Consider the following 27,127-nt stretch of genomic DNA (forward strand, 5'->3'; position numbering starts at 1 on the left):
ACTAAATAAAAGAAATGCTAAATAAAGAAAATAAAAGGTAGCTAGTAAATAAAGATAAATCATAGAACTAGAGGAAATAATAAACTTATAAAATTAAATTATAGAAAATAAATAAAGAGAAAAAGTTTGTATCAAATTTGTTGATATGGGGCAAATAAAAGAATTGCAATGTATGAAATTCTTCTTAAAGACTATTCTAAGGCATAAAAGCTATTTGTCCATAAGTGCATTGGAGAACAGTAGCTTTTATTTTTGGATGTGTTATAAAAGTGTATGTATTTTATTTAAAAATATATTAACTTAATATTTTTTTTAATATTTTTTAATAGTTTTGATGTAATGTTAAAAAAAAATTAATATATTTTCAAGCGAAACTTTTAAAAATCACTATACATCACAATATTAAACAAACACTAGAAAATGTAATTAAAACTATCTTTTAGAAGTCAATTCTTAACTAAAAAATTTCATGTTTAGAACAGTTTACAAAGAAAAAATAAGATAACGAAAAACAGGAAGAAAAAAACCAAAACTTGATAAAAACACTGAGTTTTTTACAAGGAATAAATAAGAAAATCTTCCATTCGCAAAATCTCACCTCCGATATTTGTAACAGTATATCATTCTCATGACATGCATACGTTGCCTAATTGAAAAAAAAAATCATATCTCAAAACATGACACAATAACATTTTATATTTTTCAAAATTTTAAAAGTTTCACGGTTATAATCATCACGTGATTAAGAATTTCTCCAAATTATATATATAATTTGGATGTCAACAATTTTACAATGAGATGTTAAGGAGTTCAATTACAATTTATGATTGTGGCCCATCAAAGGTGTCTTTCAGCGTCTTGAATCTTCAACAAAATATTTTCTATCCAATCCCATTTTCATGGTCATGGATCTCTCAATTTTGCCAGACCATGAGTTTCAACTTTTAATCATTAATTTGCTGCTTGTCTTCACTCCCTCTCTCTCCATGTATATATACGGACCCCCTCCCCCTTGTATTTTTTTCTAGTTAAATCCGCGCTCTCTTTCACACACACAGAGAAAGAGAAAGAGGGAGAGGGAAGAGGGAGAGGGAGAGAGCTTTACCAGATCTGAACCCAGCTACTTACATCACAAAGCTTCCTTTTCCCAAACAAAACTCTTGTCTTGATGAATATCACAAGACCACATCAACATCCCCTCTCCACCCCATGCATGACATCATTGAATTGAGTATCTTTGCCTCTGCAAGAAGAAACTGAACAATCCATCACATACACAACCTTGCGAATTTACACACACCCATTCTTTTCTCTCTCACTCTCTTTCCCTCCATGATGCCCCCAGATAATCTTCAGGAGAAACAGACCTCCAAAGACGACAACCAAAGCTCTTCTAGCAGCCGTAAAACAGCAACGACAAGGCCACAAGAGCAAGCCTTGAAGTGTCCAAGATGTGAGTCACCCAACACAAAATTCTGCTACTACAACAATTACAGTTTAACACAGCCCAGACATTTTTGCAAGACCTGTAGAAGGTACTGGACTAAAGGAGGAGCCTTGCGCAGCGTACCCATCGGCGGTGGCTGTAGAAAGAACAAGAAGATAAAGTCATCTTCAAGGCTCTCAAGTGACTCCAAAGACTCCAGTGGCTCCTCAGAGATCGCTGGATTCAGCTTCTTTCATGGACTCTCCCCAGCCGTTGATTTTAATCTTGGTGGGTTATCATTTCCTAGGCTAAACCCTTCACAAAACGGCTTATATAATCATTTCCCTTCATTTGGGGATATTTCAGCAACTTCAGCAGCGGCAGCTACTGTTACTAGTCCTTCTTTCGCTCTTGATCCATCTGTGAGCTCCACCGGTTCTTGTTCCTTAATGGGGTTTAATTATCCACTTACTTCGGTTGCTAGTGGGTTTTGTGGTGCAATTCAGGAGAACATTGGTGGTGCTTCAATGAATATCAGCACTAATCTCCCGTCTTCAATTGAATCTCTGAGTTGTATAAACCAAGATTTACACTGGAAGTTGCAGCAGCAGAGATTGGCTATGCTATTTGGTACAGGAGAAAATCATAAAGATGGCAGTACTGTTTCTACAGATCCTATTGAGAACCAGGTACAGAAACCACAGCCTATTATGTTTGAAAATCTTGAAATTTCAAAACCACAAGTATGCGCAGCTGGTAATTCAAGAAAAGAAGGTGCAGCTAGTGGTGATACAGCAACAGAATGGTTCTTTGGGAATTCATATTCTCAGGTGACTGCAACGCCAACAAATACTAGCAACAATGGCAATAATGACAACACAGGCAATTGGAATGGGGTTCAAGCATGGGGTGATTTGCATCAGTATAGTGCTTTGCCCTAGACAAGAAAGCATCAAGATCAAGTAGACATTATTGAAGCAAATAGGAAAAAAACGACAATATTAATTATCTAAATCCCAATTTAGAGGTATAAAGATCAACTTGTAAAAGTTGGGAAAAATGAGACCGTATTTATCTTCTTCTTCTTCTTCTTTTTTCTTTTTTTTGTATTGGTACTTAGCAAGATGTTGGAGGATATTAATAGTATAATTTAGGTCTTGCTGTTGCTACACTTGTGCTGATAATATTTCTTTTCGCTATTCGATGTATCTCTTTTGCATATTTACTACAAAGATGCAGGACTCCTGCTAGCTGTTTATGATAGAAATAAAAGGCCAGTTTCAGACGAAAAAGAAAGTGGTGGATGCTATATCCGTAGCATTACAAAATATATATATATATATATATATATATATATATATATATATATATATATATGTTATCAAATTAAGCACAATGGATGGTAATTAATTTTGCACTACATGATCGATCATTTGTAGGAGATGCTACTCAGGTATCGTGTAGCTCCATATTACTCATGTTATAGCCTTTTGTTATGGTAAATTGGTGCTCATCCATGCCTCACAAGCTAGAAAGTCACTCCAACGTTTTTCTTCAACAGTTATATTTGGGATCTTTTCTATTTTCTTTCTCTTTGGGATCTGTGTGAATTTTGGACTGTTATTAAAGGGGGAGAGTTAAAGCCATATCTTTGATTTGTTTTATGTTAAGTCATTATCCACAACTCTCACTGTCTCAGTGTGTCTGTTGCTCTTTCTCTCTCAGCTCAGCTACTGAGCAAACAATGCCAATTAACATCACAGTATCAGTAACTGGTTAAGCAAGGTTTTCTCTGCATAGGTCCTCCCTCGTAGCCCTGCAATGTTAAAAACCCTAGCTAGCCAGCTGCTTTACCTTCTCTGATCTCTCTATTTCTCTGGCTTTCTCTCTGGGCGCATAGGGCTCCGCATAATAATTAGTTGCAGTGTGGAGTGATTTGGTGGTGTCTGAAAAAGTGGTGGTTTGAAAGTGTATTGAATGAAAGACTGTCAACATATGTACAGAGAGAGAGAGAGAGAGATGGCATCTAAAGCTAGCTTAGGGTTTGTTTCTTTAGCATACAAAATGTTTTGTTTAGCTTTTCAGCTAGGGCCTTGGGGAGAGAACCCCTTCGTGCCAATTTGCTGCTGCAGCCACTACGACTCCTACTGATCACCTCTCATTGTGATTCTGTTTGTGAATAGTGAGAAAGAAAGAAAGCCTTGCTTTTTCTTCGATTGCCTTTCCATCTTTATTCTCTACTTACGTTATTTGTGTATACGACGGGGTCCTCCTATATAAGCACAATATATATATATATATATATATATATATATATATATATATATATATAGATATTAGCGTTAGATACTCTTTAAACCTAGCTAGCATTATGAAGTTAAATATGGATACTAGAGAGAGCATCTCCCCTATTTTAAAAAGTCAAATTCATAATATATATATATATATATATATATATATATATGCACTCTAAAAAAAGTCAATTGTATTTTAATATATTTGATATACTAAAAAATAAAAAAAATATTGTTGTTTTAATATATTAATTATGCTCTTGTTTTTCTATACATATATATATATATAGGAATTATTATTATTTTTTGAGAAATGAGATTTTAACATTTTACATGGTTATCCTGTTGGAGTGCATAAAACAAGAATTATATATAGGCCAAAAATGATATATTTTCAATTTTACTTCTCGTTTACCATAAGCGAACGTAGATGCCCTTATTATTATTATTATTATTATTATTATTATTATTATTATATATATATATATATATATATATATATATATATGTGTGTGTGTGTGTGTGTGTGCATGCAAAACTTGTTTCAAGAATCTTAAAAGACACCGTGCTCGATCTCGGTCCTTCAAACTCATGAGGTCATATATAGTACATACAAAGAAATTTAATTTTTTGAGTTAATTTGAAAACTAAAGAAAGTATTTTTAATTTTTAAATGCATTTAGTCGATGTAGGAATTTTTTTAAGATTATTTAGAATAAATAAAATATCTATGTTTACGTGAAAATGAAAATATGATAAGTTGAAGTCATGCTAGAAAAGCCTGAGTATATGTGATGATATTAGCTTCAGCTGGCATTTTAGGCCAGCTTCCCCCAACCCTAGCTAGCTCGTCACACTCCCCCTCCTGTTAATAATTTTGTGTATTAGAAAATTAAGTGAATAAAAAAATAAATAACAATCATCACACAAGTTTTTGGGTTTTTTTTAATGTAAATCAAACTGCACTCTGAATTTATAATTTATGCTTTCTTGTATATCGAGTAAGGAACTTCTTTTCTCAAAATCCCGTACGTATATAGGTATGATTGTCTGTTTGTTTTATACTTTCTAATTAAAGCACTATAATATATTAATTATTTGATTGTACAACTACATATACCCGTACGTAATTGTATTCACATTAATTCTTTCAGTCCAATTACTTTTTTATTTGTATATTCAAATAATTAAGATAGAATAATGTAATTAAAAACAAATGGCATATCATGTAAATTAATGGGACTAAAACTTTTTGTTCAGTGGTGGGGGGTTGATGGGCTGTTGCTGGAACATGAAGTTGCGTGATTAACGTGAAAGACTCCACTAGGAGAGAACTTTTTGTTCGGACTTGGAACTACTTGTGTTGTGTTGTTGTGTTAACTGTCATTTTACAACCTATAATAACCTGCGAGAAGCTCATGACCCACCCTACCTATATGCCCAGACAATCTAGCGAGAAATTACATATGGGCCACCACCCCATCCCATCCTCGAACACACACACACACACACAGAGCCCGCCCTGATCCCCTGGCTTGCTGTGACCAATCTGATCAGGCCCCACCAGACAACTACCTCGATGGTGTGTCTTCATTAACCGACGTGGGGCCATGCGTCTCAAGAACGACCACAAAATATTACAATATTTGTGATATATGAGAATGATGCTTTTAATTTATACTCGAATGGTCAGGCCTCCGCACCGTCAACAACTATGTGCCTCATTAACACCCTTTTCTCTCGTTTCGTTTTATGAACAATCGACCGGTCGTTTAATTTAATCTTCTTTTTCATAAAACCAATTGCACGACGTCAGACAAACGCGATTTCATCAAAAATAGATTCATCTGCCTTGTCCAACTAACCAAGCTATAAGTGGTGAAATGTGGATCCGATAATATTAACAATCAAATCATGCATGTTGTTTTTTAAGAAGTTAATTTAATTTAAATAAATTCAATGCAAAATAATTATGTTTTCTAAAGTCATGGAGTTCGTTCTCATGTCACATTCTAAAATATTATTTTGTACTAGATAGTTTTTATTTTTTAACCTAACTAAAATAAAAAAAAATTTGCTTTTTGTATTAAATCTCAGCGTTTTAAATTTTGATTCTATAAAAAAATAAATAAAAATATTTTTTTATTTATAAGCACACTTGTTTTTCATTTATTTTACATACTAAAATTCATCTTAGGATAATTTTAACAAAACATATTTTAGTAGATTTAATTTTTTAAAACTGTGACTAAAAATATTATATTTTAAAAAACTTAATGGTAGAGTACACTTCATTTTGAAAGAACCACGTGGCATGTAGATGTTAATCAGGCATATCATCATCACATAATAACACATCTCTCTCACTCAAATCTGCAATTAAAAATTTATTTTTGTTGTGGGGGTGGTGATGACGTGCTCAGAGATGGAGAAGACTCCACCTAAAACGAGAAAAATGCTTTCTTTGCATCATCTTTTCGACAGCTTCTTTAGTCTTTCCGATTCTAAAAGAACACAACACCCCCTCTCTCCCTCCCTCCCTCCCGCCAACACACACACACACCCACCCACCCACCAACCGACCCTCATCATTTCATACTTTAGCCTCGAGTGCTTGTAGTTTTCTTTCTTTCCCTCTTAATAATATTTTATCTGATTTGTTGATGTATTAAATTTCTTTTACCAGTACGAAATAATTTTTAAAAATATATAGTTGTTTTCGCATGTACAAAAATTAAATATTCTTCATCAATTGAAGGTATGAGTGAAAAGGTATTCATGCCTTTTCATGGTAAATAATAATAAAAAAAAAAATCAACTCCCGGTTATAAATTAAAGAATAGGAAGACGAGACGGATTTCAAGGAGCACAAAACAGAAAAAAAAAATGCAAAGAGAGAATAAAACACACCTTTTCTACTATTGTACGTATTTTCTTCTTTGCAAAGCATTGATATCTCAACGTCAATGGCTACAAAAATTACACGTAATCATTAAATATTTAGTGGTAGAAATCGACGTTGTCAATTTCATTCCGTTTTCTTTGAAATGGCCAAAACATTTCATACCAATTCAAAAAATAAAATAATTTTCAGTTCATTTCAAATCTCGGTCTGTTCTGTATTTTTCGGATAAATTTCGACCGAAATGTTCTGGTTTCATTTCATATCTTTCGTTCTGCGCTTGAAAAGCCTTTGAATCAAATTCAACCCAGTTCAGTTTGATTAATTAAACCACCCAAGTATAAACTATAAAAAGCTTTTTTTCATTACTATTTTCAATAACAATGATATTAATAATAATATTGAAAATGATTATTACTATTTTTATTAACAATGATATTAATTTTTTAAAATTAGATTTATCACTAATATATATGGTTTATATTCATGTTGTTTTTTTCATGTTTATACTTTGTAGGAATTTGAGCAAAATAAGAGATGCTTTATATCTCATTAGCCTAGATAGCATTGACCTATTGAATGAATGGATTTGTGAAGAATCTAATCTTTCTTGATGGAGAAGATATAAGTTGGGAGGCTATTAAAGCACCTTTGTCTACTTTAACTTTAGAGGATGCATAGATGTGTTTTGATGATGAGAATGAGCCTGGTGGAAATGATCAACTATTGAAATGTTTAGTTGGTGACTTTCCCTACATACCACCACAAGATCAAGATCCTTATTTCTATTTTAATGATGGAGATGATGTTTGATTTATGTTTCTTTTGTGTTAAAACATTTTACTTTCATAATATTTTGGTATTTTGTTTAAATTGAATTACTTTAAGTTAAAGTTTTATTTAATCTTGACTATTTACGAATATTTTAAATTTTGAAAATATATTTGTTTGATATTGTATTTGTATTGCATAATTCATAATTAATTTATCTTGAATTTGAATTACGTTTGTTGAATACACACACACACACACACATGAACAGTAACGGCATGCCGAAACGCTCCGAAACTGAAATATTCCATTCCAATTGAAAAAATAAAACACTTACCGAAACGGGATTGACAATCTTGGTAAAGATAGATAATTAGAATTAATTATTTACTATAATTAAATTTAATTATAATATTTAAATTACATTTAATTAATAAATAAGTTGAATTCATATGTTTGGAAGAGATAAAATTTAATTCATTTTAGTTCTTATATTACTCTCATTATTTTCATCTTATTTTTTTCAAATGTCTCTAAAAAAGAGAGTGGTATATGGATATTTTAAGAAAAATAATTTTAATATTAATTTTTTACTCTTTAAAATTGTAAGCTAGAGGGGTTGACCTCTGATTTACTTTTGTAGCAATTATAGAGATTGAATTCAATTTAAAATTCAATGTTTAACACTCAAAAGGATTACAAATATAAGATTCTATTAAAAACTCTTAATTAAATTCAATTCAGAGGGTTTTGAAATGGAATTAAGGATTGAATTTAATAATTTAATGAATTTTGATATAATTTAATTATTTTTTAGTTTTAATACTTTATGTTTTTTATTGACTGTTTCTAAGTGTTTTTAGAATTTTGATAGTCAAAATAAATTATTAATATAGTATTATATAATTTAGAAGTGATCTGGACAACTTATTTCATGTTATCTAAGATTTTAAGTGGTGCATAAATATTCAAAAATAAAAAAAAATCAGAAAACCCTATTATGTAATGATTCATTCTAAAAATCAGCCTATCTCTTAGAATTTTTTTTTTCTTACAAATTTTATCAATATTTACCTTTTCATAAATAGAGATGAGATGAATTTACGTATTAGTATTGGGTAGTATGTTATAATGTTAGTATGAGTGTCTTGCGTGCTAGATACTCCTAGGATTTGTAATTGAATTAATTACAAAAAATTATCATAACGTACAAAGAAAAAACATGAATGAAAATCACTTAACAAAAAAAAGTTAAGTTTTCAATAAAATGACACTGTTTCTTACAACAAAAATTATAATTTGAATAAAAATATTCAAAATGGATGAATATTTTTAATTGAGAATTTTAAAAAAATAAAAGTAAAATTGATATAAAAAATTATTTTGTAGCAAAATCAAAAGAATTATAGTTAAAAGGGTGTTTTTCAAGATTTTCCTAAAAAAAAAAGATAGAGAAACTTGATTTGACATATTGAGCGTGTGATTTTATGGTTTAAAATGAAGGTTTAGATTGTAAAAAAATGCAATAGATGGAGTAATGGAGGATGTCAATACTAAGGTTTCTCAAGATGGTATTAGTAAAAGATATTTTGCTTGGATTACACCTTGTCTGCTTGAGGATTTCTTTTCTTTTCTTAAATAAATAAATGGTGACTTGCTTTCTTATAGGCTTAATGCTCATGTTGGGCCTTAGATTTGGGTTGGACACTTGGAGAGTATTTGACAGTATGGTTGTGCTTGCTTTTTAAATAACTTTTCGTGCCGAAATACATATCAATGATTTTTTTAAAAAAATTATTTTTTATATCAGCATATCAAAACGATCTAAAACATACAAAACATATTAAATTTTAGCAAAAATAAATAAACTTTTTGGAAAACGTATTTTTAATCTGTCTCGACTGAGCAACTAGATCGATTTATTTTATCTTTTCTTTTCTTTTTATATGTTTTATTTACTCCTCTCTCTCTCTGAAGATTTTAACTAGAATGTCCCAAAACTCCACTATAAAATATCAAACTATTATTATTTTACTATTCTACTCCTAATTATAACTTACTTTGATTATTTCAATCCAACTTTTCATTTATTTATATTCAAACATAGATGAAATGACATACAATTAATTGCATCACTTATTATGTATAAAAAGTCAAATGAGATTAAAACTTTGAGATGAAAAGATGAGTTTATTTGTCAAGAGAGTTGCATTGTTTATAAACAAGCCAAAGAGCTACTTGGTATTGGTTTTGTTTCTTATTTTTTATTTTTTATATTCAAAATTTTAAGAACTATATGCGAAACTTTTTTTTTTGTTTTAAAAGAAAAATTAGCAACAAGCTTTGAAAATTTTCAAAACAACAAAAAAAGGTTTTCAAAACTAGTTTTTTCAATGTCACTATATGTTTCTAGAAGTCATGTTAGGTTATAGAGTTACGAAAGGGGCATGAATTATGGTGGTGATTTATGTTAGAACCTAGTTCAAAATGCTTGAGATATGGGTTGGGACCTGCCCAAGGGCACTTAGAAGTCAATCAAAGACTAAGTTGAGGGTGCTTGGTTTTTTGTCAAGACTTGGTTAGTGCGCAGGTTAAGACTTGGTCTAACACCTAACTTTTAGGTTCATGAATTGATTCGGATGACCTGAGGTTTAGTTTGGCATCTCAAGAGTTGATCCAGGATAATATTTTGAGGGTTGCGTCAATATCAGTGCTAGGGTTAGGACCATGACCAAGTTAGTGGTGCCTAAGGTTCGAGATAGGAATGTATCTCATAGTTTAGTTTAAGATTTGGTCCGGTGCACTTAGGTTTTTTGGTCAAGACTTGTATTAGGGATTAGGTTCAAGGTTCGAACAAGACCAATATAGGTGTTCAAACTGAAATCAAGTCCAATGTGATCAAAGTTTGGTTCGAGATCAATTTCGAATGTCTAATGTTGAGCAAGGGTCGATTTGGGACACCATGGTTCTAACTAAGAGCTAGACCTAGTTTAGGGAGCATGAGGTTTGAGGTTTAAGGTATTTAGATGTGAGTCAAAACCTATATATAAACCAAGTTTGGATCACATAGGATTTAAGTTTGGATACGGTTTGATGAGCCTGGATTTAGTTTCAAAATGGGATTGAATTTGGTGCTTTAGATGAAGACTAGGATTGGATACAAGGTGTATCTGGTCAAGTTTAGGTGAAGTTCATGGTATATTGGGGTTAGATCTAGAGCATCCAAGTTTTGAATCCAAAGATCTTAATGGTTAGTCTAATAACTCAAGTATTGAAACCATGAATAATTTCTTAAAAAGTAGTCAACTAAATAAGTTTTCAAGTTTTAGAAAATAAATTAAAAAAAGCTAAAAAATTGAAAACATAAAAAAATAAAACGATACCAAAAAAATCCCTAATATATTGCTTTTAAACAAGCAACCAAATAAAAATAAGAAGTTGAAATGTTGAATAATTATCTTTCATAAAATATTGAATAAATATCAAACAATTATCTTTTAAATAAGTATCAAATAATTATATTTAATAAAATATATTTAATGAAAATCCTTTAAATCTTCCATGTTCTAAAAAGATTGAAAGTTGACAAGTTAAAAGTTATGAGTTTAATGTAATTGAAACCAAACACTATGATCTTGTTTTCTCTATTTGTTTCTTCATTATTAAGAGAGTATTTGTTTTTGTGATAGAAAGTGTGGTGTGGTTTAACCACAATAAATGAATGTTTCATAAACATTAAAATATAGGTTTAAGAAAGTGGAACCCATGTCAAAACTATGATTCAACTAGAGGTTCTCAAAAGCATGTTTAACCTACTTTTAAGATTCTTGTGCAAAAAAAGATTGAAGCTAGAAGACTGATTAATCTTTTATTGACCAAAATACCCCTTTATCCTCTCTTCTCATCCCTACTCTCATGATAACCCAGTGAAACAATTATTCTCATTGTTCATATTTTTCAATCTCTTCACCAACCTTTTCCCTTCTTGAAGAACCTCTGTTTGTAGACGTTGTTCTTCTCTTTTTGTTTTTGTTTTGTAGCCACAAACAATTACAAAACCTACAAACCAATTCTAAATCTACACAAATCACCACTACGATTAAGATCTACAAAATCTACCACCAGATTTGTTTTCCTTAAGTCCTGTAATCCTTTTTTCATGTATAAGCAAGTGCTTTCTGCAGCAAAATCTAGGTAAATTTTGATTTCAATATTTCTTCAATTTTATCTGTGCATGTTCTTAAAAATATCGAATCTAACCAGAAGTTGTTCATTGTTGAAATTGTATTCCTATTGGTAAGTTTGCTTGGGAACCTTCTCAAGGAATGTTTTCGGGTGATGTTGGGGTGGGTGATGAGATCAAAAATACATCTAAAAAAGATGTTAATCTAAATGAGGGTAATGGAGTTTCTAAGGAAGATAGTATACCAAACTTTGTTGACAATGTTAGCAACATGGTTGTTGGTGTCAATGTTAGTGTTAAAACTAGTAATCCTAGTAGTAGTGGTAAGAGAAAAGTCACTCAAAATTGTTTCAATAAGAGTTTTAAAAAGAAGAAAGGTTCTAGGATAGGAACGCAACTTCTTTTGTGCTTAGATAAATTGGTTAACAGTGTCTTTATAAAAAGTTACTATAGGTTTTATGGATAGGAAAGAGTGCAACATTAAGGAAGTGATGGCGAAGTTTCACTCCATAGATGAAGTTGTTTTTTGGAGTGGATTTTATGGTTCATTTACTAAATATTTCATAGTTAAAAGTAGGAGGAAAATGTGGGTAACACCGATAACTATCGAAAGAAAACTTTAATGGCTGAAACTAATGTTTTAGAGGAGATTAAACCTCAAACCATGAGGTACATCTCAATCTTTAATACTTCAATTATAGATCACTTGATATTGATGTGAAACCAAAAATATGTCATTTATATTTAAGACAACTAATATGCAATTGATTCTTACAATTCAAAATTGTTTTGACTATTAAAGGGTACATCTCATAACGTTGATTATCATGTATCTAAGAAGATAAAAAAAAATGATGTTAGTCGAGTTACAACAATTTTGACAAAAACAATTTTGACCTTGAGCCATTGGAGGAAAGGATGTAGAGGGTCTTACGGTGTTGTGTTAGTCATATAATTATTGGAAAGTCAAACATGAGAAGAACTTGATAGGGGTGATTATTTTCGGTTCAGTTTTTACCTATAAAAACAACCAAACTAAAATTTTGTAAAATATAAAAAAAACCAAAACCGAACTGAAATTGGTTCCAACCGACTGGTTTCAGTTTGATTCAATTAAGTTTGGTTATTTTATATTAAAAACTGAAAATTATATTGTTTTTTGGACTTTTAGTGGGTTTTTTCTGGTTCGGTTTGATTTATTTCTTAACTAAACTAGTTCGATTCGATTTTTTTATTTCAGGCTTATGAAACCGTAATCAAACCGAATTTTTTAAAAATATTCTAATCGGTTTAATTGGTTTTTTTTATGATTAAGTTTTTTCAGTTATTTTTTTTCTGGTTTTCTCGGTGATGTATATCTATACCAAAAATCTTTGCAAGAGTTCATAGAAGCTAAACATGGTGGGGTTGTGTTCACAGAAGAAAGTGTGATCAATTTACTAAATTACTTAGGGGTGATCATTTTCAGTTCAGTTCAGTTTTTATTAAAAAAAATAACCAAATCGATTTTTTTAAAAAACCGAAACCGAACAAAAACCGGTTCAAACCGACTGGTTTCGATTCGGTTATTTTAGAACAAAAACTGGTTCAAACCAACCGGTTCTGATTTGGTTTGGTTTGACTCGGTTTTTTTTCCCGATTTGACTCAAGTTTTTTTCGGTTTGGGTTCGGTTCGGTTTTTTCAGTTTTAGGCTTATAAAACCGAACCGAACCGGTCGGTTTTGTACAAATTCTAATCGGTTTAATCAATTTTTTTCATGGTTCGGTTTTTTTGGTAATTATTTTTGTTTTCTCGGTTTAATCGGTTTTTTTGATGTTTTTTGCTTACCCCTGAAATTACTATTGCATGTAAAATACCAGCTTGCTTTTATCGACATACAAGGAGTGAGAGTTATTGGAACCATAGTTTTTAGACCCGGCCTAGTGGGTGGCCTGATTCAAGACCCGAGTTTCGGGTTTTAACCGAGTCATTCGGGATAATTTTTTTTTAAAATCAAAATAACATCGTTTTAGTAAAAAAAAACAACAGTTAACAGGTTGCAACCGGGTCTTGCCGAGTCACACCAAGGTTTTTCTTTTCATATTTTTTCTTTAATCTGACCTGGTTTCAGCTTCGAGTAGGGGTGATCATTTTTGGTTCGGTTCGGTTTTTACATAAAAAAATAAACCAAACCGACATGATTAATTTTAAAATTTAAAAACCGAAACCGAACCGAAACCGGTTCAAACCGACTGGTTTCGGTTCGGTTCGGTTTGGTTTTTGTTGTTCAAAAACCGGTAAAACCAAAAAGAAAATCTCGGTGCCCAGTGTCCACAAACTCCAAGCAAATCTCAGTTTCTGTTGTTCACGAAAACAGATCTAACCAGTGCCCACAAACTACAAGCAAATCTCGATGTCCAGTGCCTACAAATTATAAGCAAATCTCGGTTTCTGTTGTTCAAGAACACAGATCTACCCACAAATTACAAGCAAATTATAACTTAATAATAATAATAAAAAAACAAAAACCCACAAGATGCAGACTGCAGAGATGAACTTGAAATGAAGTTAGAATTTTAATCATCAAAAAGTTGTCTCTCTTTTTATCTGCCCAGCCCATGTAGTTTGATTAGAGTATATATATTGTTGATGTAAGGGTGAACTTAAAGCGATGAGATGAGAGATGAGAGATGAGAGATGAGAGATAGAGAGAAAATGAAGAGGGGCTACGAGGAGATGAGAGGCATGGAGAAAAAAGGGAAAGGGAGGGGGCTGTGAAAAGAATCAAAAGATGATGAGAGGCAGGGAGAAAAAAAAAGAAAAAAAGGAAAAAGGGAGGGGGGCTGTGTGAGAAGATGTTGAGTGGCAGAGAAAAGAGAGGGGGGGCGTCAACTGCACTTTAGGTCTAGGGTTTTTTCTATTTATACTTGGTTTTTTTTTAAATGCTGGAATGGTTGAACCGGTTCGGTTCAATTGGTTTCAGACTTTGAAAACCGAAACCGAACCGAACCAGAATTTTTTTATGATTTTTTAATCAGTTAATTCGGTTTTTTTTTCGGTTCGGTTTTTTCAGTTATTTTTTTTCCGGTTTTTCCGATTTATTGATTTTTTTGCTCACCTCTAACTTCGAGTTACTTGGATCTCGGATCGACCCGCTGGCCGGATTTCAAAAGTATGATGGGAAGAATCTTTTGAGAGCAATCTTAAAGAAAGATGAAAATATAATAAATTCCTCTCTTGAGACACGGACGAATATGCAGATGTAAAGCAAATGGCGGTCCGAAACAGCACCGTTTCATGCACATCATTTTGATTCATCCCAACCTTCCAAAATGGAAATAAAACATAACGCCTCACTGGCTTTATAATTTTCCCTTCCCGCCAAGTAGAAATTGCGTTTTGTAATATTGACATCATTTCCTCAGATTTCGAATTCCGAAACCACAAAAAACACTTCAATAATGGAGGATATCGATTGGAAGAAGAGGAATAAGCAGAGATGGAGCGTAACCTACACAAAGCACATCAAGCAAAAGCGAAAAATATATCAAGACGGTTTCTTAGATCTTCACTTCTCCACAAACAAGGTAAATTCATACGAGCTTTCAATTTCATGTTAATTTCGTAAGATTTGGGTTTTCCGTTTTTTTATTTCTTTTCTGCGCTTGCTTCGTTTGTCAAATTCGTGTTTAGGTCATGCTGTTTGACGAGTGCGAGAAGTTATTAGAATGCAGAATCTTGAAGGATGAAGAAGTTGTTAGTTCCAGTGAAACCCTAACATTCAATTCCTTTCTTGTTGATGTTGGAGATCCTGAGGTCGGTGGTGATAATAATAGTAATAATAAGCTACCGGTATCAGATTTGAATTTTCACGGAAGAGATAGGAAAATTACCGAAAGGTTTGGCTTCATGCGTCGACAAAAGTTTAGAAATCCTTCGATTTCTTCCCCCGGTAGTGATGTTAACAATATTCTGTTTTTGAATTTGTTGTTTTGACAATTTTATAATTCAAATGTATTGCTAATTTTTGTGGTCAAAGGTGGAGAGGATACCGTGGAGAAGAATGAAGCACGACCGGATTGTCTAAGCACGTCGCAAAAGATCATCAAAGGTTAGTTTTACTTATTTTGTGGTTTGATGAATTTATTGTTTTTGTAGAAATGATCATGTTGTTTGTTCTCTCGATGTTCTTAGGATGACAGTATCGAGATGCTAATTCTTATGGGCCTAAGTTAGATAATAGTTTGTGTTTGAGCTTGTATCGGGCTAAGTTGTGATGGTTGCTTATGTTTTAGAGATCAAGAAAAGTGAACTGCGAAGGTATGTAGTGCCAGAGAGCAGTCCAGATATGTCAAAAAGTGCAACAGGTTTGTCGTTGAATAGAATTTTTCCATTTTCTTTGAAGGTGTTGTTTGATTTTTTTTCTTTTTCATGTTTTAACAAAAATGAGGGAGCATCATGTAACCATGTCATTCCTACCTTGAAGCAATTGTAGAGGTCAAATTAGTCATCATTAAGGAATTAGGAAATTGTTGCTTCTTTATCTTGTATGATGCTTTAAAAGTTCTTTGCATTTTGTTTGTTCTGTTTCTATAATTTCAACTCTTTATGCTCTTTTTTTAGTTTGATTACTAACTAACTTCTTTCTGGAATACAATGGCAAGTCCTCTACACTACACTAGTGACTCAAAGGGCTAGGAAGTATCACTTTTGATTTTTAATTTATCCGTGTGTAGTGAAATTAACGTTGAATCTCTTAAAATAACAAAAAGGTAAATTAGTGCTCGGCAAACCGAACATCAAGCACAGCATATCTGGTTCAGATGGCATGCTGCAGGCTCCAACTCATTTGGATCAGTACAAACCACATCAATGCTATTGATTCCTGGGAACTACAGTTAGATGGTCATACTCATCATGTGCATGGATGGTTTGGTGTAGCTGTTGTGTAAGATTCTAACAGCTGTGATGTCATGCTTGATTTGCACACCAAAAGATGCTTCTTATGATGGTTTTCTGTTTACAATTAAGAAGATGGTTCTCAATTAGGATTCTGTTTCTTTTGTTATGTTTGTGCTATCTGCATCACTTTTAGAAAACTTATGGTCAACATTTTCCCCTTTTCAACACAGAATGGCAGGTCTTATACACTACGCAAATGACTCAAAAGACCAAGAAGTACCACGATGGTTTCTTAAGACTTGCAAATCGTGAATCCTTAGGGACGCAGGTTCGTTTGAGGACTTACACAAGTCAGTCTTATTTGCAAGGCTAATCATCTTGTTTGTTGAATTCTAAGAATCATTCACTCCAGAAGCTTTGCTTCTGATTAATTATATATTAGATAATTTATTTTGCCATTTAACCTATTAAAAAAAGTTAAACAATAATGTGTGAATTTACTATAAAGACATTTTTTTTTTTAGTTTTGCTTTCTTTCTTATAACAATTAATCTCTAGCTTCATTTTTGGGTGTACATTCAGATCATGCTGTATGATGCAAGCAAGAGACAATTAGATTGTAGGTTCCTCAAGAAAGATGAAATAATAAGTTCTGGTGAATCAATATCATTTGATGCTCATTTGGTTGACATTGGAGAACCTGGAGGAGAAAATCAGCTTCTAGAGGATTTGAACATTCAAGGAAATAATTCTAACGATGCTAGCAAACCGGGAACAATGCATGGACAGCCAAATGGTATTAAAGACAACAAATCCGTTGCAAAAGGTTAGCCAGCATGATTGTTGATATGGATTATTTCTCTCTCTCTCTCTCTCTCTCTCTCTCTCATGTGGTTGTTGAACCAGTGTTCTGTAAGTTTATTGATGGATATCAATTTCTCATCACCAGTATCCCTCCAGTATTCCTAGTCATCATTACCCTAAAGTTGCTCCTCTCGTAGCTACATATATCTATTGATATCTTTTGCATTCCAGATTTATAAATTTTTCAATTCTGATAATCTGACTTTTATTACACCATTCTACCTTTTGCATTTGATTCCTCTGCAATGCAGAGTGGTGTGCTCTTTACACTAGTCATATAACTCAAAAGGCCAAGAAGTACCACAGTGGAATCCTCAGGCTTGCTTCTTGTGGTTCTTACAGAATGCAGGTTGGTCTACATGCTTTACATTATATCTGAGCCTTTCCTTGGATGTTCCTAGGATTCATAGTGCTTCATTTAATATAGTCCCTTTTGGTTTGCTTTCCTAATTTAATGTTGAACCACTTGCATGTACTTCATGGTAATAACGAAGCTTTTTCGAAGTACATGGCCTTTCTGAGGTTGGATAGTCATTTATTTACTTTAGCTTCTTTAATATACACCATCTATTTACTTTAGTTAGGGAGAGTTCCACTGGAAATTGTTTTATCCTAGATGGTTTTCAATTTAACGTATGCGGTAGCTTGCAGGGTTTTGAACAATCTTAATATTGGCTTTCTGCACAAAATGTGTTGATTATTTATGTATCTTGGGGAAAGTCATGACTTTGAGATATCTGCTCAATGATTAAGTTACATGCTTGCAACTTTGTTTGGTGTGCTAAGCTGCAAGAACTGCAATGAATTTGTGAAATCCAACTATTATAAACGAACCTTATATTTAAAAAATACACCATTACATGGTCTATACTCTGATGAAGTATTCTGTCAGTAACCGTATTCATTTGCATAGTACTCGATAATTTAAGGAATAAGAGTACTTTGTTTTTATTTTTATTTTTTACTGTTCCTTTCTGCTTTTCTTAAGCCTTTCAAGCATGCAGGTCACTTTATTAAGTGAAGGTAAAACCTTCCTGACCAGTAAGTTCCTCAGCTTGTCAGAAGATGTGAAAGTCAGAAGCAAGTTTGCACTGCCAAAATATTTGGTAGAAGTTGGCGAGCCATTAATGAGTTCTGAAGGTATTATTGGTTCACTAGAACTTGGATTTTACTTGACCTTTTTTATTTCCATTGCTTTGGAATTTAGCAGTATCTTGGGGTTTGATTTTTCCTCCTGAAACTTATTTCACCTTTAGAGAAACTTCAAAACAGTGCCTTTTCAACAAAAGCTGCAGACTCAAATTTTAGCATGTACATTTATGAGGAGATGAAATTTCTTAAGACAATCCCTACAAAGAAGCCTTTGCAGGATTGTATGTACCACGGATACCTCAACTTTACTGGACAGAGCAATGCCCTTTTATTTGTCTTTAATTTAATGCTTTTGTAGCTGAAAACTTGTGAATTTTTATTTTTGACAGGAAAATATCAAAACACTTATTTAAGGGAAGATGCAAATTCAAGAAGCATCTCTATTGAAGATAGAACCAGGTTGGGCAATGCTGTTCCTACAAACAAAACTTTACGCAATGGTGTGTTTTGTTTTCCTTGGTTCATCAATTTCACAACATTATTGAGTTCTGAATCTGATCTCTTTGATTGTACTATATGGGTTTTGTACATATAAAAAATTCCAGTATCTCTGGTTCTACTATCTGAATCAAGTTGTGTTTAGAAAGTTTACATGTCATTCCATAATTGGGCATAAGACAATCAAAAAGTTACTTTGGAATGTATTTGTCAGCCAGCATTAGCATGCAGTGTGAATTAAAGACTTCTGCGAATGCTCGTCTTACATTTTGTGTGAAAACCAAAGTTAAATAGGTCAGAGTCATTATGTATTTGTGATTCACAATTCTAATTATGATGCTTTGCCATATTGGTTAAGCTTAAACTAACTGCAAGTTTTCACCTTTGCAGCCTGTCAAATCTTGTCCATTCTCCAAAAACCTGCAGTTCAGGGGAGTGTTGCTGTCCAGTGTATTGATAAGAGCATAAATGCCTCGACTCTATCTGAAGACTCTGAATTATCGAGACAATCATTCCCACATGAAGGACCCAGTCAAAATTTGGATGATGGAGGATCAAGTAAAATTGTGGACATTGAGATATCTGCTGATCTCAACTTTTCCGAAGGCAGGTTTTTATGCAATATGTGATCATGCAATGAATGCTTCTTTTTGCCCAATCTTCTAGGTCGTGTCTTTCCTAATATCTAAATTTTGAGAATCTGGCTGTATTTAATCTTGCAGTATTATCTACTTTTAGCGGTAATCAATTTCCCAATGACACTGAAGCTGCTGGAAATTTTGAACAGGTATGGGCTATTGTTCCCCCATGTCATCTCTGAAAGTCCTATTTCTGCGTGTGCCTACATTATTGTCCTTGTGCTCAGAAAAGTTTTCCTCCATTTTGGCAATGTGTGCAACCATGTGATTGTTCTGAACTAATTGATTGTGCAACCATGGCTAAGGATTTTAACTCTTCTACAAAAAAATCAGTAAAAATCCACACCAAAATTTGCACATATAAAGATTCAGCTCATTTCTTTGGACATCAAAGTATATCGTCTGTTGTCTGGAGTCCAAATACATGAATTATACAACACTTGACCAGTGTCTTTCATACCAAGGCACAAGCTTATTATTATTAGTATTATTATAGGAACATGAATTGCACTATCCTGCTACTTTTTTTTTTTTATAAGCTCTGTGGTTCTGAAACTGTATGTTTTCTTGCACATCTTGTGTAGTGTCATCCGGCCAAAGTAGAAGCTGACACCAAATGCTGTGATGAAGCTTTTGCTTCTACTATTTCCAGTTTGATGGGTTCCTGTACTCACTGTCCTAATGATGATAAAAAGAAGACTATTGATCAGCCCAAGAGTACAAGGAAAACGGATGAGTGGCCTACATTCGATCTTGGATTTTGAACAAGAGCTGTTATGTACATGTGGCTTAGTGGTCATCGATTTTATTGCATAGGTAAAGTGTGCTTCATGTGACATTATGCTCCATATATCGCCACATGCATGTGTAAGAAATGCTTGACATGGTTCCTCCCATTATCTCTTAACCAAAAACTGTTGCATGATTGCTGGATGCGAGTCTGTACTCGAAATATCTACACATGCATGCAAGAAATCTGCATGAGTACGTTTCTTCTCCCATCTCTCGGGGCATTCTTCTGCCAAAACTGATTCACTGAGGTTTTTTTTTTTTTCTTTTTATAAAAGACAAGGTAGGGTTCGAACTATTAAAAAAAAAATATTGTATAAATAGTTTTTGATTTATTTAATTAGATGTATGCATATACTTTTTGAATTTCACTTGGGATTTTATTATATATAAAAACATGTAAAAATCTACATATACATATTTTTTTAAGAAAGAAAAATATTTGACATGTAGCAAAGGACGGATCAAATAGTTAGTTAAAACTAAATTCTGCCAAGGCTGCGATTTCTATCCCCTTTTTTATTTTATTTTCTTGCCTTAGATGTCTAGAAAGGTATGGATGTTAGCTTTTTAATGTCACTGAAATCACGTCATTTCAACCTTTAGAGCTCACGCTCTGCACAAAACATCGACTGAAGGTTAAATCTGTCAATTACCTCAAATTTACTCCTTTTTGTATCTTTCATTCAAAAGTGCCTTCAAAACATAAAACAAAGAATATCAAGGCATTTTATATATAAAACATAGGCAAAACTCTAGTTAAATGTGGATGAAACTATCGAATAATATAGTTCCATCAGTTATTGTAGGGTGAAATTAATAAACAAATAAAATTAAAAAAAGAAAGCAATAATAAACCGAGTAAACTTGTCGAACTCGTGGTTTGGTTTATGAGATTGAGATAACTTAATAAATAGCAAAAAAAAATTGTGAAGCCTAATTAAAAAAATATTTAATTTAAAAAGGATAAAAAAATAAATAGAGATAACCTAGGTCAACTTGCAAAACCTGTAATTTGGGTCATGAGATCCGAATAACCTCTTTGAAAGAAAGTAAAAAACATTACGAAATCCAATTCCAAGCAATTCAATGTTGAATGATGAAATTGAAAACAAATCAATAAAAAAATAGCTAAAAAAATAACTCAAGTCAACCCAGGTAACATGTGAAACTGGTGACCTGAGTCATGAGATTCAGATAAATTCATAGAAAGTAAATAAAAAAAGTTAAGAAGCTCCAATTCTAACATATCCAATGTTGAGGATTGAAATAGAAAAAAAAAATTAAATCTATAAAATTGATATATAACCTGTCAAAATAAAATAAAATAAAAATCACAAAGCATAATTCCTAAAACAATATATTACTCCATTTCTCAACACACCTAAAGTTATTTAAAGTATGTTTGTTTTTGTAATTTAACATGTATTTCAAAATGCTTTTTAACTGTTTTTAGCTTAAAAAAATATCACATTAATTTTTATGTGCTTTTAATGATTTTAATGCGTTTATATTAAAAATCTAAAAAACTATTTTTATATATTATTAATTAAAAAATAATTTTACAAAAGCTAAGTTGCACATTATTATCAAAAAGATGTGGCCAAAACACTATACACGCGTGTATTTGACCCTTACATATTTTATTGTTGATCCATTATTCAAAGTTCTTCCTTTTTTTCAAATTTTTTTTGTGCACAATTGCATTCTTTCCAAGCCAAATTCCAAGACAATTAAATCAAATTTGTTAACTAAGAAAAAAATTGAAAAACATGGACCAAAGTAAAAAAGGTATCATAAATGGGTTATGGTTTTAAAGTTCAAACATAAAGTTTAATTTAGTCCTTCAACTTTACAAATTATTCTTATTTTGTCCCTTAATATTTTTTAAATTCAATTTTGATGCAAAAAGTTTATTTTTGTTGTTTTTAGTCCCTAGTTTGAGAAATGGCAAAGAGATCGTCGGATTTTGGCAGCAGAGAGAAACAAATATTGTTGACACTAATTTAGACCACAAAAACAGTCGATCTTATGTCAAATTATTTCATTTGATGAGAGAGGCTTAACTTAGATGTTTTTTTCATTTTTTTTATATTGAGAGTGCTTATATATATATAAGCTTGGGAAGATTTTTTTGTTTCGAGTTGATTTCAGGTTTTGGAATAGTTTTTTGAGGCCATAGATGAATTTATCAAGGTTTCTAAGATGTTTTCTAGGTGTTTTAGGTCAAGAATGAGTTGAAAATAAGTTTTTGGATCGAAAAATATTTAGTCTTAATTTTCCAGCCACTACAATGGCTAGAAGAGCCTAAGTCAGGGGACGTTTCGTATGACTTCTTTTTTTTCCAAAAAACATTAGGGCAAACAACATCTTGTCCACCCTACTTACATTTTAAAAATAAATGGGCTCGTGCTTCGGCCCTCCTAAATGGGTTTTTTTATTAATACCTCTTCTCTTTAGTTTTTTTATTTTTGTATTTAATATTTTTTTAAATAATGGTTTTATTAAGTATTTTGTATATATTTAATTTTAAATAGATTTTTCTATTTCACTTATAATTTTTTTTATGTTTTATATAATTAAAATTTATTTTTAAAAATAAAAAATATTTATTTCTAGATATTATCTCTAATATGTTCAACCTTGCGAGATATTTTTTTCTCTTTGATTTTATTCAATCAATTTTATATGTATGTCTATTTCTACTATCATATTATTTAATAAAAAAATAATCTTAATGAATATGGTCATTAAATGCAATTGTGTAGATGGACCGTGTTGCGATATCAAATATCTTGATCTATATCCACTTTTTGACTTTTTCATATACATATTTAATTATCATTAATGACTTTTTTTTAATTTGTTTACACAAACGGTTCTTAATTTATTTAATTAGATGTGTGCATAAGATTTGTTATTTACATTATATATTTTTTATGTAAACAAACATGTCAAAAAAATTTACTTTTGTTTATTGGAAAAAATATCCATATAACATCAGAGTGTATAAAACACACATTTAAATAGTGTTTGGTATGCTAAAAAATGTTGATTGGATTGAACTGGAGAAGAATAGAAAAATAATTTTTTTTGGTCCTGTGTTTGGTGTGCTTTGGATTGGACTGGATAATTTGCTTTATTTTTGTGTTTGCTTAACACTAGACGAGACTCAGCCTACCCAAGTTTTAGAGCTTTCCAAGTTAAAAAAATAGAGAAATGATTAAACCAACCTGACCTAGTCAAAAACTCGAGTCAACTTATTATCTAGTCGACTCCAAATAAAACATTAGTAAAAAATCCATTGACTTTATATATATATATATATATATATATATATATATATATAGGTCAAAGCGAGGTTTCTTTGATTTTTTTTTAAATTTTGGTCAACCCGGGTTGACCCTCCCAGGTTGTGACTCGGGTTATACCCAAGATTGACCCTTGAATTGAGTTTTAAAACTATGATAATAATCATTTTTATTCTTACATTGCTTTGGGTCATCCTGAGTTAACCATCTTGACCTAGGCCTTACCCAAGGTTAAATCCTTAATTGAGTTTTAAAACTATGACAACAATTGTTTTCATCTTTACATTGGCTTGGATTAATGGTCTACCCAGCCCATGACCTGAGTCTAGCCTCAAATCAACCCCGAGTAGGGTTTAAAAACTATGTTGATAACCATTTTTATCCTTATATTAACCTGAATCAATGATCAACTTAGACCGTGACTGGGACATAGCCTCATGTCAACTTCTGAGTTGAATTTTAAAATTATAATAATAACCATTTTTATCTTTATGTTGACTCAAGTCAATTGTCAGCCCAACTTGTGAAACAGACCTAGCTTAAGGCCGCCTCACTAATTGAGTTTTAAAACTATAATAATAATAATTATATTTATGTTGACTTGGGTCAATAGTTAACCCGAACTGTAATCAGGACCTAACCTCAGGTCGATCCCTGATTTTGATTTTAAAACTATGATAATAACCATTTTTATTCTTACTTGACCCGAGTCAATAGTCAACTCGACCCGTGACCTGAGCCTAACCCCGGGTCGACCCCAAGTCGAGTTTTAAAAACTATGAAAATAACTACTTTAATCCTTATGGTGACCTGGGTCAATGGTCAACCCGACCCATGACCTAGGTCTGGTCCTGAATCAATTCTCAAGTCAGTTTTTAAAACTATGATAATAATTACTTTTATCCTTACTTTAACTTAGGTCAATGGTCTTGACTTGCTACCCGAGCCTGGTCCCGAGTTTACCCTCAAATTGAATTTCAAAACTATAATAATAATTATTTTATCCTTATGTTGAACCGGGTCAATAGTTAACTCGACCCTTGACCTGGTCTTGGCCTTAGTTCGACCCCCAAGGTAGGCTTTATCTTTATGTTGACCTCAGTCGATAGTCAACCTAGTTTGTGACCCGGATTTTGCCCCGGGTCTGCCAATAGTTGAGTTTTAAAACTATGATAACAATCATTTTTATCTTTATATTGACTTAAATCATCTAGATTAACCCTTATGCAGAAAATTAAATAAGCTTATCTTACCTTTTAGTCAAACAAAAATTTCTTCACTAAAATAACTTTGAACAAGATAAAAATTATTTTTTATCCTATCCAAAAATACACCAAATAACTTTACAAAAAAATCATCGTATACCAATATATTATTATCCAGTATAGCTATCATTAACTCATAAAGTGTGAGTCGGTGGTCCATACTCTATAGTGTGTAATAAAATAGTAAAAGTGGTGGTAGGTACTACTATAGTTCAACAAAACTCTTCTCATACCATTAAAATCTCCAATTCTACCTCTCAATCTAAAACATTAAAAACCCAAAATTTCTCTTTCTCTATTTAGAAAACCATAAATTTTTACCAGAACTGAAGTAAGAGAACCAAAAGCTTGCTACCATGAAACCCTAGAAGCTCAATTTGAGAATATACAATTTTTTTTATGTCAAGAGTCCAATTCAAAATTTTGAGCTACATTCTCGTCATCTCATGGAGCCTGACCTCTATAATTCTCTCTATGGATTTTTATTTATTTATTTTACTGTTTGTTCATAGGGAAAATGAAGGAAATGGAATATATGATTGTAATTTGTTTTTCTTTTTTAGTTATTTATTGTGTAATTTGAAGTAATATAAGGTTGTAGATAAAAAAACCTTTTACTATGTGTCGCACCCGACATCGCGGCGGCTTTAAAAATTTTCATGGAAAAGAACAGATTTTTGGCATCCTATTTTTTTATGGAAAAAGATCTTGTTTAAGGAGTCGTCATCTAGTATTATGGTCACTAGAAACCCTGACTGGTCAGCAGAGATTCCATGGTACGAGACTGGTTACGCAAAAGGAAAGATGTTATTACCCCTTAAGCATCCTACCTAAGGCAAGCTGCATTGCTGGTTTTATCTAAAATTGCTAAGAATTTGTTCTCTTTTTCCTTTTCTATCCTTCTTTTCATGTTCCTAACTCTGTTGTCAGTAAACAATTCCTACAAATATTTCCAACTTTGGTGTTGGTAAATATCGCGCAAATAAAAAAAAGTGATGCTCCTATCTATGGATTCAGTGAATATTTTAAATATATATGTTTCCAATTCTGGCGTTGGTAAATATTACGTAGCTATAAAAAAAATTTATATCAATATTTTTATTCTTGACTCTAGCGTCAGTGAATAAATAAATAAATTTATTTTTACGCATACACATATTTTTTATTTTTTTATGTAGCTAAATAAAATTAAAATACAATTAAATCAGTATTTTTATTTCTGACTCTGCGTCAGTAAATAAATCAAGAAAATAAATTTATTTTATATGCATGCATATATTTTTTATTTTTTATTTTTATATATTTTTTATATATTTTTCTTTTAGATTGGGCAGGATCCAACATGCCTCACTAGTCATTGGCCTAAGCCAGTGACCTGGCTGGTCAAGAAATCCTCACGCACGCTCAGCACATTACAAGCAAAGTTTTAAGACCCGGCTCGGTCTAAGGCCCGGGTTCCGGGTTTTGGCCGGGTCACCGGGTTTGACCGGGTCGGCCGGGTCTTTTTTTTTAAAAAAAAATCAAAACGACGTCGTTTTAGTAAAAAAAAAACAAAAGTCAACGGGTTTGTCACCGGGTCTTGACCGGGTCTTGCCGGGTCAGCCGGGTTACAGGGTCGACCCGCCGGGTCAGCCAGGTCACATCGGGTTTTTCCTTCCCCCGTTTTTTCATCAACCCGGCCCGGTTCCCGCCCCGGGTCGGCCGGGTCCCGGGTTGACCCGCCGGGCCGGGCCGGGTTTCAAAACTATGATTACAAGAGTAATTAAAATTACAAGTGTACAATGCCAAGCGAATTGTATTTGCATGCATAGCTAGTGAATTAAAATGCAAATGCAAATGCAAAAGAGGAGGGAAACCGAGAGTTTACCTGGAGTAGCTGCGGGGTAAAGATGAAGACGAAGGTGACGACCGGTTAGCTCTGGCCGGACGATGTCCTTCCTCCTTGTTTCTTGTCTGTCAGTCCTCTCTCTCTCCGGTCTCTCTCTCTCTCTCTCTCTCTTCTCCTTCATCTGTTCCTGGAATCTGCTGCTTGCAAACGAAGATGGCGGTGTGGAAAGGTTGTTCCACCAACACTGCTTCCTCTCATATCTTTTAGCTTTCCTTGTTCTGTCGTCTTCTTCTTTTCTGTTTATCTTCTCTGTTCCCTTGACTCTCTTACTCCCTCTTCTGGTTTTCGTGTTCTAGCCCTTGTTTTTTTTTTGTTCGTTCCCTT

At 32.5% G+C, this 27,127-nt stretch overlaps 2 protein-coding genes across 3 annotated transcripts; both read left to right on the forward strand.

The window, feature by feature from the left end:
• The first annotated feature begins 840 nt into the window (after window positions 1–840).
• Window positions 841–2,698, forward strand: LOC133672957 (dof zinc finger protein DOF5.7-like). The gene has a single exon (XM_062093530.1). It carries the CDS (start codon window positions 1,333–1,335, stop codon window positions 2,365–2,367), a length of 1,035 nt encoding a protein of 344 aa, XP_061949514.1. The 5' UTR covers window positions 841–1,332; the 3' UTR covers window positions 2,368–2,698.
• Window positions 2,699–14,824: 12,126 nt separating this feature from the next.
• Window positions 14,825–20,549, forward strand: LOC133672875 (uncharacterized). Of its 2 annotated transcripts, XM_062093429.1 has the most exons (12): window positions 14,826–15,143; window positions 15,250–15,508; window positions 15,596–15,667; window positions 15,852–15,923; window positions 16,689–16,786; window positions 17,041–17,284; window positions 17,574–17,671; window positions 18,327–18,462; window positions 18,804–18,914; window positions 19,303–19,518; window positions 19,635–19,699; window positions 20,135–20,549. In XM_062093429.1, exons 1-12 carry the CDS (start codon window positions 15,018–15,020, stop codon window positions 20,312–20,314), a joined length of 1,677 nt encoding a protein of 558 aa, XP_061949413.1. In that variant the 5' UTR covers window positions 14,826–15,017; the 3' UTR covers window positions 20,315–20,549. The 2 variants fall into 2 exon arrangements, with proteins under 2 accessions (XP_061949414.1, XP_061949413.1); XM_062093430.1 differs by lacking the exon at window positions 15,852–15,923 and having other exon boundaries at window positions 14,825–15,143.
• Window positions 20,550–27,127: the final 6,578 nt, after the last annotated feature.

This window comes from Populus nigra, chromosome 14 (assembly GCF_951802175.1).
Source record: "Populus nigra chromosome 14, ddPopNigr1.1, whole genome shotgun sequence".
NCBI classification, from domain to species: Eukaryota; Viridiplantae; Streptophyta; class Magnoliopsida; order Malpighiales; family Salicaceae; genus Populus; species Populus nigra.